Source organism: Notechis scutatus, chromosome 2 (genome assembly GCF_049901735.1).
Source record: "Notechis scutatus isolate UNSWTSFEM ecotype Mainland chromosome 2, rNotScu1.2, whole genome shotgun sequence".
Classification (NCBI taxonomy): domain Eukaryota; kingdom Metazoa; phylum Chordata; class Lepidosauria; order Squamata; family Elapidae; genus Notechis; species Notechis scutatus.
In genome coordinates, this window is record NC_142010.1 from 263,853 (window position 1) to 278,293 (window position 14,441).

At 40.3% G+C, this 14,441-nt stretch overlaps 1 protein-coding gene across 1 annotated transcript; it reads left to right on the plus strand.

The window, feature by feature from the left end:
• The first annotated feature begins 3,015 nt into the window (after positions 1-3,015).
• LOC113428584 (vomeronasal type-2 receptor 26-like) lies at positions 3,016-12,823 on the plus strand. The gene is made up of 3 exons (XM_087958801.1): positions 3,016-3,258; positions 11,377-11,503; positions 11,922-12,823. Exons 1-3 carry the CDS (start codon positions 3,097-3,099, stop codon positions 12,821-12,823), a joined length of 1,191 nt encoding a protein of 396 aa, XP_087814927.1. The 5' UTR covers positions 3,016-3,096.
• Positions 12,824-14,441: the final 1,618 nt, after the last annotated feature.

The window sequence follows — 14,441 nt, forward strand, 5'->3', positions numbered from 1 at the left end:
AGGCTTTACAGAAGTCTATGTAGATTGCGTCTATTGCTTTGCCCTGCTTGAGTTGTGTGGTCCATATGTTTTTGCAATGCAAGAGTTGCAGATTACAGATTGTTCCTTTCTTGATTCTCAAAGTAGGATTATTCTCCTGAGTCAAACAAAACTCTTCTCTCCAACTGCCCACTTTTGTGGCAATGTTCGTTCCCAATTCCCCTTCTCATTTTTAAAACCATGATTATTTATTCTCCTTTGGGATTTCCACCACCACAATTAATTGCCAATCAATGTGACAACCAATGGGATAGACAACACCTGATAATCTGATTTGTAACAGCCTCTTTCAGTGATAAAGGCAGAGGTTGGGGTAAAGCTGGGCAAATACTATAGCAGTCTAATAGTTTAAAGGTAAAACTTCCAAATCTGGGGGCAAACTGGTTCTTCCTCATTGTAATTGTGGTCTTCTGTGATCTCTGAGATTTAGCTCTGTGCTGAAGAAAAAACTGTAGGAAGGATCTCTTGCAGGATATGTCAAATGTTGGTGCTGCTGCATGTACAGCTTTTTCTGCTTCAGGTTCTGTCTCAAATTCCCTGTGCCAGTATGCTGATGAAATGTCCATTTAAGGTGATAATAGAAGAAAAGGAATGGTTCCATTACTACAAACCAGGAGACTATTGGATTACTGGAATAATGTATGGAATCCCAGGTCTATTGTACCAATTTTCATTCTTAAAGCCTCCAACCCACCAACAAAAAAGGTAACTGCCAGCACCTCCAGGATTCTGGTGATTGATTTTACCTGCTCCAATGTTTTTCCTAAGAATGATTTCATTTCTCCTATTCCTCACCTTGAGAAAGGCAAGTCATTATTGCTCATCCCAATTTGCTTTAGAGCAGGGGTCTTCAAACTTGACAGCTTTAAGATTTGTGGACTTCAACTCCCAGAATTCCTCCTCCAGTCATGTTAGCTCAGGAATTCTGGGAGCTGAAGTCCACAAATATTAAACTTGCCAAGTTTGAAGATCCTCGTTTTAGAGGAAAGGCTCCTGGGGAAACAATGATTTTGTAAAACCTGAGTTTGCAAAGTTCCTTTTATGTTCTTTCACAAGTCTCAGCCTCAACCCTGGGAAACACCAGGCATTGCCAATACTGTCCCATGATGAATCTTTCCTGGATGGGTTCTGCCTGCTTTCAAAATGATTATCTTGGGACTGTGGAGTCAGTAACTTTTTTATTCATATTTATTGTATTTATTTATTATTTATTTTATTTGTTTGTCAAACATCTACAAGATAACAAGGAAGGTATAAACATAAACATGAACAAAGGAAGTAAATACAGATAAATGGGGAGAGTAGGTCAGGGGTGGAAAGCTCGCTGGTGCACTTATGCATGCCCCCTTTAAGGGCTCTTAGAAATGGTGTGAGGTCCACGTTAGACAGTGTTAGATTGAAGTTGTGGTCGATTGAGGCTGTAGCAATGGAGTTGGGTGGGACATTCCAGACCTTGACCACTCTCTCACTGAAGTTGTATTTTGTGCAATCGACTTTGAAGCAGTTTACCTTGAGTTTGAATTGGTTGCCGGTGTATTTTTGTGGTTGGAGCTGAAGAAGTTGTTGACAGGCAAGACATTGTAGCAGACCCTTTTTTGTAGTATGCTTAGATCGGACTGCAAGCAGCAGAGTTCCAGATTGTCCAAGCCCAAAATTTCAAGCCTGGAGGCATAGGGAATTCTCCTGTGAGTGGAGGAGTGGAGTACACTTCTCTGAACCCACTCAATTGTGTTCATGTCTGATGTACAGTGTGGGTTCCAGGCAGATGAGCTGTATTCAAGAATTGGTCTGGGAAAGGTTTTGTATGCCCTAGTAAGCAATTCTATGTTAACAGAGAAGAAGCTTCACAAAATAAGGTTAACAACTCTTAATGCCTTTTTGGCAATGTTGTTACAGTGAGCTCTGGGGCTTAGATCGTTTGAGATGAGTATGTATTAACAATAGTTAAATAGTAACTGCCAATAAAGTGATTGAATGAATACCTTAGATCAGAGTGAGATCTCTTGTGTTTTCTCCCCACTGTTTCTTCCCCTTCCTTACATTTACTCTATATTTCCTACCACCTTGCCCCCTCTTTCTTTCTACTCTTTAACACTTTTGCCACTTTTGTGGCTTCCCTGTTCCTTTTGGTTCAAATAAAAAGGATACCTTTTAAAAAGCAAATTCAAGGAGGGGATAGACTTTAGGTGATAAGTTAATGTTTAGTCACAGAGGAATCACATTAACTGAAGTTAACTGTAGAATATAGGACAAAAACTTAAAAGCCATGAATATTCTGCAACAAATCTCTAGGTCTAAAAAAGTCTAGTTGAGGAGATATCCCTCTTCAGATCAGTAATACCTCTCGCTAATCCAGCACTTGAATTCAGCTGTTAGTCATCTCCAGGGTGGTATAACAGGAAGAAATCATATAATATAATCACAACGTACACAAGGGGTAAGGGTATGATTTTAATTACATTTTATGGATTGTTGTGAATTGATATGAGTGATATATTAGCTTTGCAAATAGGTAAACTCTAATTAGCAATACAATGTTTCCAGAAAAAAAGCTTCGCAAAATTAAGTTTAAAACTCTTAATGCTCTTTTAGCAATGCTGTTACAGTGGAGCATAAATTGCCAAAGATAAGTACACCTAGGTTCTTAACAAGGTGAGGGTCCTCTGCTAGATCAATGCCACTTAGCGTATACTTGAAATTTACCAATTACGTTTACCAATATGTAACATAGAACATTTATTAATTGAAATTTGAAGATGCTAAATAGGTGACCATTCAGTAACATAGTCGTGTTCACTTTGCACAACAACAGAATTATCTGTAGAATTGAATAATTTTATGTCATTGGCAAAAGGAACCCAATTGCTTTTAAGTTGATCACATAAATCGTTCATATAGAGTAAAACAAGATGATGAAATTTCTTATGTTGCAGTGAGAAAACCTTCTACCACATTCTTCCCTTCTTGTTGGCTGTTCATGAAGTCAACCAGAATTCAAGGCTCTTACCCAACATCACCCTGGGCTACAACATCTATCAGAATTTTGTCAATGCAAGAATGACATATGAGGCCATGCTGGATGTGCTGTCTACAGGACAGGAGAATATCCCAAACTACAGATGTGGAAGACAAAAGAACTTGCTGGCTATTCTTGAAGAGATGAATTCTGAACTCTTTGATCATATTTCCAATGTCTTGAGCATCTATAAAATTCCACAGGTATAAAGCCAAATGAAATTATTTACATGTTGTAAATTGTTCAGATTTGCCTAGAAGGCAGCACTTGTATATATTTCTCCAAATAAATTGATGGTCAGAGATGAAATATTAGAAGAGCTGAAAGAATTTTTAATTCATAAAGTGTGTGTGTCTGTGTGTGAGTGTATATACATACATATGTATATAAGGTAAAGGTAAAGGTTCCTCTCACACATATGTGCTAGTCATTTATGGCTCTAGGTGGCGGTGCTCATCTCCATTACAAAGTCGAAGAGCCAGCGCTGTCTGAAGACATCTCCATGGTCATGTGGACAGTATGATTAAACTCCAAAGGCATACAGGACGCTTCCCACCGTAAGGGTCCCTATTTTTCTGCTTGCATTTTTACATGCTTCCGAACTGCTAGGTTGGCAGAAGCTGGGACAAATAACGTGAGCTCACTCCATTATGCGGTGCTAGGGATTTGTGTTTTAGCCACTGAGCTACCGCATCCCCACATAGGTGTGTGTGTGTGTTTGTGTGTGTGTCTGTATATATGCATATGCATTGTATATATATCTGTGTGTGTATATACGTAACTCGAGGATCCGGTTGATTGAATCACATTAAATCAATGTGATCCCTGCCTAATTTGCCCAATGCATTTGCTAATGAAATGCACAGGTTGTTAAATGCACATGAGGGATCTCAGAGTGGGGAAGGCCATACAGAGCCTAGTGTTGAAAGAGGCCACCCAAAGTCTCCCCTGATACCTCATACTCACTTATAATCCCTTGGGAACCCCATTGTTTTTTCCGCCTTCACATCCTGCCCTGGCATTCCTTTGCTTTGTTAGCCTCCTGGCTCCTCTTCCTTCCTGCATCCCATTTCCCATGGATGGCTTATTTTTTTGAAGATCTGCAGAGTCCCAGAGGAGGGTGGCCCACTGGAAGAGAAGCTGAAGTGTTTTATTCAGATGATGGCGAAGCTATAAGAATATGAAATCTAAGGAAAACATTTTTGACAGTTTCTGGGTAAAAGACTGGCTTTGGGCCATGTGGCCAACAGGCCTCTGGTAGTAGAAAAGGCCTGGGTGTGACCATTGGGAATTTTGAAAATGATGACTTTTGAAAAGCAAGACGTTGTCATAGAACGTATGAGTGTTGGATCAGTGACTTTTAAACATTTTGAAAATGTAGTGACCAATACAAAAAAGATTTTTTTCCCACAGAACCACAGAATAAAAAGTCCAACACCTTACATAGAGGAGGAAAGGTCAGACCACTACAGACAAATTTCTGTCCAATTTTTCCTTGAAAATATCCAGCAATGGAGCTCCAGGAGACAGGCTGTTCCAACTCCTAATAACTCTCACAGTGAGGAATTCCTCATTTTTGTAAACTTGAGACTGAAGTAAAAAATTCAAAAGAAAAATTATGAAGAAGAAAAATGAATAGGTCAAGATAGCTAGAAGGCTCCTCAATAAAGCAGCTTGTACATACTTTCTCTAGTGTACAAAACCGAATAAAATATGTCATAATATTCATTCTTATTTTGAACAGGGGCTTGGCACAATGCCAGTTGTATTGGGGTTTGTTTTTAAAGTGAGGTTATTAAACTGACTTCTGCATTTCAAATGTCTGAAATAAATTCAGCCAAATAAAGAGCTTATACAGAAATATTTGAAACAACTATATTTAGACAATGAAATAATATACCAATATTATATACCAGTTGCTAGGGGGGGAGATATAACAAGCAATATTTCAAGCCCAACATATAAAATAATCAAATAAGCAGTAATAATCTATGAGAAATTAATATGTTTGTCATTTTAAAAAGATATTCCACGAGTATATAGCAGTATTCCAGTATTTGAGAGGCTGCCACAAAGAGGAGGAGGTCAATCTATTTTCCAAAGCACCAGAAGGCAGGACAAGAAACAATGGATGGAAACTAATCAAGGAGGGAAACAACATGGAATTAAAGAGAAGCTTCCTGACAGTGAGGACAATTAACCGCTGGAACAGCTTTACCTTCAGACATTTTGGGTGCTTCATCACTGGGGTTTTTAAAGAAGAGACTGGACAGTCATTTATCTATAAATAATATCGGGTCTCCTGTTTGAGCAGGTGGTTGGACTAGGGTAGGGGTATCACTCGAGCTCATTTAGGCCCACATCAGGGTTGTGTTTGACCTTGAGGGGAGGCGTTACCAAGATGGGCATGGCCAGCATGACATCACTTGTGTCAGAAGGCACCTGTGGTGGCCTGAAAACTCTGCCAGCGAAAACGGGCTCCCGAGCTCCATTTTTGGTTCGGACGGCCTACTGCAACTCTCTGCCAGTGAAAATGAAGCTCGGGAGAGCCATGCACATCCCTCTCTAGCTCCATTTTTTGCTGGAAGGGGCACCTTTTCTATTTCCAGGGCATTCCCACGGGCCAGATCTAAGCACCCTACAGGCCAGATCCATCCCCCAGCCCTTCAGTTTGGTACCCCTAGAGTAGGATCTCCTGCTTGAGCAGATTTTTTGACTAGAAGACTTTCCAGCTCTATTCTGACTGACTAATTAACTGAGTGGATGGGTGGCCCACAGAGTTATAACGTGACCAGAAGGGTGTGCTCTATGAGGACCACCAATGAACATTACCCACAGATAATTCAGAGCTCCCTGGTGTCAAGGTTCCAACGAATGCTCTAATTAATTTATGAGCCTTGAGCCAAGTTTCAAAAGAAATCCAACTATTTATTAGGAGCCACATGTTGGCACTTTTCCCAAGTACAGTCGGCTCTGCCCCATGTAATTTACTGTTCACCTATTACCCTGTTTCCCCCCTCCTCCCAGGGTGTGTCATAAATCACATTCTCCAACTAAGAACTTTCGCCGGGCTGTGGAATTCATGCCACGCCTCTCCGGCTGGGCTTGGTAATTTGTGGCACAACATGGAGAAAGGTATGCATGGACTGTCCTTCTGATCATAGCAACAAACTTTTCCATCACATCTTCCCCCACTCCTTCTTATGGCAACTTGAGAGCAAGCTAGGAATGCTTTATGAGTTGACATCTGGTTTCAAAGTGAGTATACAAAATGATAGGACAGAACATCAAGGGAACTTGCAAAATTCATGCAATTCTCAGCAGTGGGGGAAGGCCCTTAGATTTACAATCTGACTTTCATAGTTAAAACTGGTGAAAACTGCCAATACCTTCTCTTTCATCTTAGATCAACTACAGTGTCATCAACCAGATGGCTGAGCAAAATCATCGTTTCACTTTTTCATATCGGATGACCCCAAACCAAGAACCTCCTTACTCAGCGATTGTCCAGCTGCTCCTGCAGTTCCAATGGACGTGGATAGGCCTCCTTTCTCAGGACAATGAAAGAGGAGAAAAATTCAAAAGACGCTTGGAAGTTCTTGCCTTAAAAAATGGGATTTGCACTGTCCTCTCAGGAACTGTCCCAGAAGCAAATGCACAGACAAGTGCTGGAGAAACTCTCATGCAAGAAAAAAGGAAAATGTTCTATTCTCTTCTCAAGAGTCAAATAAAAATTATAGTATGCCAACTGGATTTTCAGGCCTCGGCAATATTAGCAGCAGTAATACAAATAATTGATAGGATTAATACATCCCTGGTAGGAAGGGTGTGGATTGCCACAACTTTGACAGCTTTAAGTTTAAGTGCTTTTGATCTTTGGGTTGATCTCCAAAACAGACATGCTTTGTTTTCCTTCCTCATCCAGACAAAGAGAAGGACTCAGTATTATGACTTTAAATCTTATACATCTATGATCGTATTGTATGGAAAGGAAGCATTCCGATGTTCCTATTCAAATCCTCTGTTATCAAAGAAAGTTTGGAAAAAATGCAGAGAAAAAGAGAATTGGGAATTCCCATCCCATGATGTGATTGCAAGAATCCTGTCTCAGGATTCCTCCAGGATTTCCCAAATAATTCAAATTGTGGCCCGGGTCCTCAGTGCTGCCTTTTCCTCCCAATGGAGTAAGAGGAGAATGCAAGTTGGATACCATCAACCACCCCAGATTGTACAGCCATGGCAGGTGGGTATTCTCCTTTGAGGTTCCATTGATTCTCCCCTTCCAATTCCTCAATATTAAATTAGACGTCAAAAGGTGAGATATTACAAAGAGCAGTTCTCCAGTTAGTGGTATTTGAGAGTAAGTGTCAACCCTGAAGCTCACCTGACTGAGGGCATTTTGATGCTTCAGTATTGTCACACTGGAACTGAGGTAAAGGGAGGCGGGAATCGAGATAGCTGGGGTATTGTTGTCTCCTTGGAAACAAGGACATTCCCAGCGATGGCCAGAGAGAGGATGAGTGAAGTCACCAGGCAAAGTGGATGACACCTTGATTAGAGCATGTGACTGATAGTTTGGAAAGAGGAGGAAAACTTTTATTTTTAATTAAGTGAAAACCATGGTAATGTTTAAAGTCAGTTTTCACCAGCCTATGCCTATATGATATGTCCAATAAAACTGATATTTGAGGAACCTACTTACCTCAGAGTCCAGTTTGCTCCGGGCATATTACTTAGAACCCTGACAGTGAGTTAGAGAGAGAGAGGTGATAGAGAAAAATATTCCAAACAACCTGTCTAGTTTGGGATGCTTTTGTGACAGAAATAGCTCAATGCTGACAAAATGTCAAAATTAAACAAGCATCAGAATAGTCTAGCAATCCTCAATCTTTTATTGCGATCACAAAGTCATCTAGTCTCCAAGCTAAGGAGTTCAGCTGGGTTTTTTGTTCTGGATTAAAATTGGACTTTGCTGCCTAAAAGTTTGTAACATAGCAACAAGGTATAAATCAAAGCATCTTCTGGGGACAACCAAAGGTTCGTCCAATCATCTCCTGAACTGATGGATACGCTTCCATAGCTACTCTTTGAAAGAGATAACATCACTATGCAATTTTTGTTACATTCCTAGGCCAAAGTTAAACTCCGCTAACTTCATCTTGACCAGGACTGATGGTAAAATTGTATTCTCCATCTTCTCCCATGACAAGTTTCCCCATATCTGCAAATGTTCTTGCCTCAGATGGGCTGTGATGGTGAAGCTGCAAAACACAGAACATGAAACTTAGAATAATAGAATTTGAAAGGACCTCACAGGTTCCCTAGCCCAACCTACTAATCGAGCAGGACACCCTATACCAGGGATTTTCAAACTTGACAGCTTTAAGATTTGTGGACTTCAACTTCCAGAATTCCTCCTCCAGTCATGTTAGCTCAGGAATTCTGGGAGTTGAAGTCCATAAGTCTTAAACTTGCCAAACTTGAAGACCCCTACCCTATGCCATACCATTTCAGAGTAATGGTAGCCCAGGTCTCTTCGTGAAAGCCTCCAGTGATGGAGCACTCACAACTTTTGAAGGCAAGCTATTCCATTGGTTGGTTGCTCTCTCTGCTCAGAAATTCCTCTTAGTTGTAGGTGCTTCTCTCCAACAATTGTTTCTTTTCTCGCCTATTGGTACTTTGGGAAATGTTTTGACCCCCCCGCTCAAATATTAGAAAAGTGTTATCATATCTCCCCACTCCTTCTTTTCCTTAGATTAGACATACCAAATTCCTGTAACTGTTTGTGGTATGTTTTATCCTCCAGCCCTCTAATCATTTCTTGTTGCTCATCTCTGCAGTAATTGCAGAGTTTTAGTACCTTTTTTATATTGTGTTGATGAGCAGAACTGGATGCAGTATTCTAAACGTGGTCTTACTAAGGCTTTTTAAAACAATATTAGAACCTCTTGTGATCTTGATTCTATCCCTCTGTTAATGCAGCCTAGGATTGCATTGGCATTTTTATCTGCTGCCACACATTGTTGGTTCATATTTAAGTGATTGTCCACTAGGACTCCAAGATCCTTCTCACAATTACTGGCATTAAGCCAAGTTTCACATAGACTGTAACGTGTACTTTTGGTTTTTCTTGCCTCAGTGGAAATCCTTACTTTTATCTATGCTGAATTTTATTTTGTTAGGTAGGGGTCCATATCCAATTTGCAAAGATCTTTTTGGATATTCAGCTTGTCTTCTGGGATGTTGCCTATTCCTGCCAGTTTAGTGTTGCCTGCAAATTTGATGATTTGAAGAGGTTGAATTATTCAGAGTACCTCCAATCAAGAATAAGAGCAAGAAAAACATTGAATAAAGGCTCAAATTGTAATATTCTTTCTATGTTTCTGCAGCTCCATACGTTCCTGAGGAACTTCCAAAATCAAAATAATTCCAGAGATGGGATTTCTTTTGATGAAAATGGAGTTCCCGTTGGTGATTTTGATATCATGCATTGGACATCAGTTCGGAACAAATCAGATGAAGGGGTGAAAATTGGGAGTGTAGAAAGCCAATCCTCTTCAGAAGTCAAGATTTCTGTCAATCAAAGTGCCATCCAATGGCCAACTTTATTTAACAAAGTAGTTGAGGCTGCTTGGATTTTGCTGTTCTATTTATCTCCATATGTGTAAATTTTCTGCTAAGAAATAATTCTTATTGAGCCCAATTGAGATAGCTTCCAAATAAGAGAACTTAAAGCCTCATTAATTTATTAGATATATTTTACTTTAGAGGTCTTACAATAATCTGTCACACACTGGAACCTGCTGCATTGTATTACGGAATTTGCAATCTATATTATTAAACTGGAATATGTTGCCATAATTTATAGTACATGAAATTAATTTGTTTTCAGTAAGAGAAACTCCAGAATGTCTATGTCAGGTCATGGTTGTGCCAAAGGTGTTTTTTCAAAAAGCACCTGGATTTTGTTTTCCCTTGAAGATGTTTGACTTCTCATCCAATAAGTTTCTTCTTTTCTGACTGAATGGTGGAGGATGGAAGGATTTCGAACTGCTGAAAAGACTGTGTTGTCAACAGGATATAGATTCAGCAATTGCAGGAAGGTTCCACACCCATTTGCACTATTCACGTGACCCTGAGGGCACAGATAAATTCCAAGGGGCCTAAACAACTTTCAAAAAGACTTTTAACAACCAGATGACTGCAAGGAATATATACCCTTCCATATGCCTCCATTCAGTCAGAACAGCTTATTGCGAGTATGTAATTACTACCTCCTTTACACTTAACATTATTTACTAATATATTTCCTATCTTTGTTCTATCCAGTCATACCAACATTCCCAGCTTTAGTAATATTCTGATGATTCAAAATCAGTTGTCAGTGAAATGATGAGTTGTCTTTTGTAAAAGCTTCTTGGGGAGAAAATCCAGAATAGGAAGGGTTTATCCCATTGAATTGCATAAGAGGAAGATAGCATTAAGAATGTGGTGAGGGAAATGAGGGCAGCTAAAAAAATCCATTTACATATGATGATACAATGATCAGTTGTAGGAGAGAAAGATGGGGACTATAGAGAAAGCTAGATTTTGGAGGTTTCCTGAGAAAGCTAAGATGGAGAAAGAATATATACAAGTTATGGCATTCTCATACATGCTCTAAGGAGAAACACCTTTTGCAATGGAACTTCTTTCCTTTGGAAAGAAGAATAAGGCAACGAATCTGTTTTGGAACGTATAATGGAGATTGATAGAGGAAAGAGAATGACTCTTCATTTGCCCGTTGCAAGTAGAGTAATTAAAGGTCATACCACTATTTCTTGACAGATTTTGCTCAATGTGCTCCTGACTTTTGGAAGCCAGTTGATTTTAGTAAACTTTTATATTTCATACTAATCTTGTGGTTTATGTTGAAAACTAAAGGTTTCTCTTGCACATACGTGCTAGTTGTTTCTGGATCTAGGAGGCAGTGCTCATTTTCATTTCAAAGCTGAAGAGCCAGCACTGTCAGAAGACGTCTTCGTGGCCATGTGGCTGGCATGAATAAATGCTGAAGGTGCAAAGAATGCTGGCACCTTCCCACCAAAGTGGTCCTTATTTTTCTACTTGCATTTTTGTGTTCTTTTGAACCGCTTGGTTGGCAGAAGCTGGGACATGTAATGGGAGCTCACTCCATTACATGGTGCTAGGGATTCAAACTGCCCAACGGCCAACTTTTCTGATCGACAAGCTCAGCGTCTTAGCCACTGACCCACCACGTCTCTTTATATATTGCCTCTAATTTATATATTGCCCTGATAAATCTTTTGGTTTATGTTTAGACGGTGCCTTATTCAAGATGTACAGAAAGTTGCTCCCCAGGTTATGCCAAGCTTGTGAGAGAGGGAGCCCCAGTTTGCTGCTACGACTGTTCTCTGTGTATGGAAGGAACATTCTCTGGGCAAGAAGGTACAGTCGGTGGCTTCAAAAACAACAAGGATACAATCAAATTTCTCTATTGGTTTTTTGGTGTATTTGATCTAGAAGCAAGAAAAAACATTACACATCTTGAAGGCATCCACAAACATTTCAATGATTGAGCACTATCACCAAATTTTGTACGATGATGGAAGCATTAAAATAATCTATTGAGGTGTTACTTTCTTGCTTGGTTTTGGGAAAGAGGACAAGTTTTGAGAGCTGATAATCACATTCATCTTCAGCCTTTAAAAAGGTTGTTGGTTATTTGAACTAATGTTGTGTCATATGAATATCCCTGGGCAGAAATATGATATTATTCCTTGAAAATGAAATAATTGATTTCTGATGCGGTTTTCATGCTCCTACAGCAGCAGAAAGAGATACGCACTAACCAATTTTTTTTCAGATGCAGCCCATTGTGAAAAGTGTCCAGATGACCAGTATTCCAATAAGAAGCGGGATCAGTGTGTCCCCAAAAGCATAAGCTTCTTATCCTATGAAGAATCATTGGGACTCATCCTGACTTTCCTTGCCATTGCTTTGTCCCTAACCACTGCCTTTATTCTGGGAATCTTCATTAAACACCAAGAAACTCCCATAGTCAAAGCCAACAACCGTGAACTCACCTATGTTCTCGGGGTTTCTCTCCTGTTTTCTTTCTTGACCTCCCTTCTATTCATCGGTCGCCCCATGAAAATGACCTGTCTCTTTCGACAAACCATATTCAGTATTGTTTTCTCTGTTGCCGTATCTTCTTTGCTGGCCAAGACTGTAATGGTGGTGGTGGCCTTCCTGGCTACAAAGCCAGGAAGCATGATGAGGAAATGGCTTGGGAAGGGTCTGGCCCACTCGATTGTTTTATCCTGCTCTGGTATTCAAGTAGGCATCTGTATGACATGGATGGGAATCTTTCCCTCCTTCCCAGATTCTGACTTTCATTCCCAGCCAGAACACATCCTGCTGCAGTGCAACGAAGGTTCAGTGACCATGTTCTACACTGCCCTTGGCTACATGGGTTTTCTGGCTGCCATCTGTTTCTTGGTGGCATTTCTGGCTCGAAATCTGCCAGGGACCTTCAATGAAGCCAAACTGATCACCTTCAGCATGCTGGTTTTCTGCAGTGTTTGGATCTCCTTTGTCCCCAGCTACCTGAGCACCAAAGGGAAATACATGGTGGCTGTGCAGATCTTCTCCATCTTGGCCTCCAGCCTAGGTTTATTGTGTTGTATTTTTGTTCCCAAGTGCTACATTATTACACTGAGACCTGACATAAACACCAAGGAACATCTGATGATGAAATCTCATTAGGGCTCCTTGTGTTGGTGTTTATTTTTGTTCAGTTTACATCCAGTATAAAATCACATATCTTGAAGTAATGTTTTATGTATTCTCACTTATTTTTCTTAATTCTGTGTGCATTTTGAATTATAATAATTGAGTAGTAATGTTGCTAAAACAATTCAAACTATTTCAATTAATCATATCTTTCAATTGTCACAGTCTGAATTCATGTTAAAGCATAACTATCATCAATGACATTAATAAAATTTCTGAAACCAGGCCGGATAAACTGTTACCAGAGATGTTCTGATATGGTTTTAATCTAAATTAAAGATTATGGCTAATAATGTGTGTTTTTGTTGCTATATAGGTTGGTGTTATGTTTCATTTTCAGGGATGATGTTTTTTATTTATTTTGTGAAGCAATTATAAAATAACAGGTATAATTATAAACATACTTTTGAATACATGAAATGGATACGAATAAGGTAAAAAAAGAAGAAGAAAAAGACAGGGAAGGTAGGCACATTGGTGTGCTTATGCACACCCCCTACAGACCTCTTAGGAAAGGGGTGTGGTCAATAGTAGACAGTCTAAGGTGGGGAAGAAACCACAGAGTCAGGTAGAGTATTCCAGACATTGACCACTCTTTTGCTGAAGTCGTATTTTCTGCAATCAAGTTTGGTGTGGTTTACCTTGAGTTTGTGTCTATTGTTTGCTCTTGTATTGTTATTGTTGCATTCTGAAAAGACTGAGCTGAAATCTTCACTCCGGTCCGTGCTTCCCGCGGGAACATGGACTGTTCCTACTGGCTGATGCATTTCACAGCTGACTATAAAAGGGAGCTGTTAAACAGCATCAGCTGTTGCCTGCGAGCTGGCTGCCTTGTTAGTGGGGCAGTCGCGGCAACCCTTTATTGTTTCAATAAAGTTAAAGCTGAAGTTTGCTCCGTGTTCCCCTCAGTTATTCTTCTGCTCCAGTACACTGGCGACGAGGGCGGGATACATATAAGAGCAAAGAATCGCTGAGCAAAGTCACTACAAAAATAGCCAAAGCCACTACCGAGCTGTATGTCCCTTTTAGAGCTTACTGTCACTATTTGTGAGGTTGAATTTCAACTTTCCTCAGAAGAACCACCACTGCTGAGACGAGATGATTTCAAACCCTGCATTCCCGCCTTTCAGACCAACAGCAGAGACATGGGAGTCCTACAGAAACCGAGTTAGTTGCAGACGCATCACCTTTTGGCATTGGAGCCATTTTAAGTCACAGACTGCCTAATGGTTCTGAGGCACCCATTGCCTTTTTCTCCAGAACGCCTCAGCCATGTTGATGCCCTTAGTCGCTGCCCCCTGCCTGTTCCAGTTGAGGATCCTGCACCAACCAATGCTGTGTTCCTAATCAATGATCTCAAGCTTCCCATCACCACCTCTCATATTGCTGCCCACTCTGCCAAGAACAAGGTAATTTCCCAAGACCTTGACTGGGTGGGAAGGAGGTGGCCTACAGTCCCTTATTCTTTCAAATTCGTGCCTTTCAAAATTCGCCAGCAAGAATTGTCTTCTTTGCAAGGCTGCTTTATTTGGGGACCAGGGTAGTGCAGACCTTCCCAGTTGCAGACCTCAGTTTTAGAAGTCCTGCATGA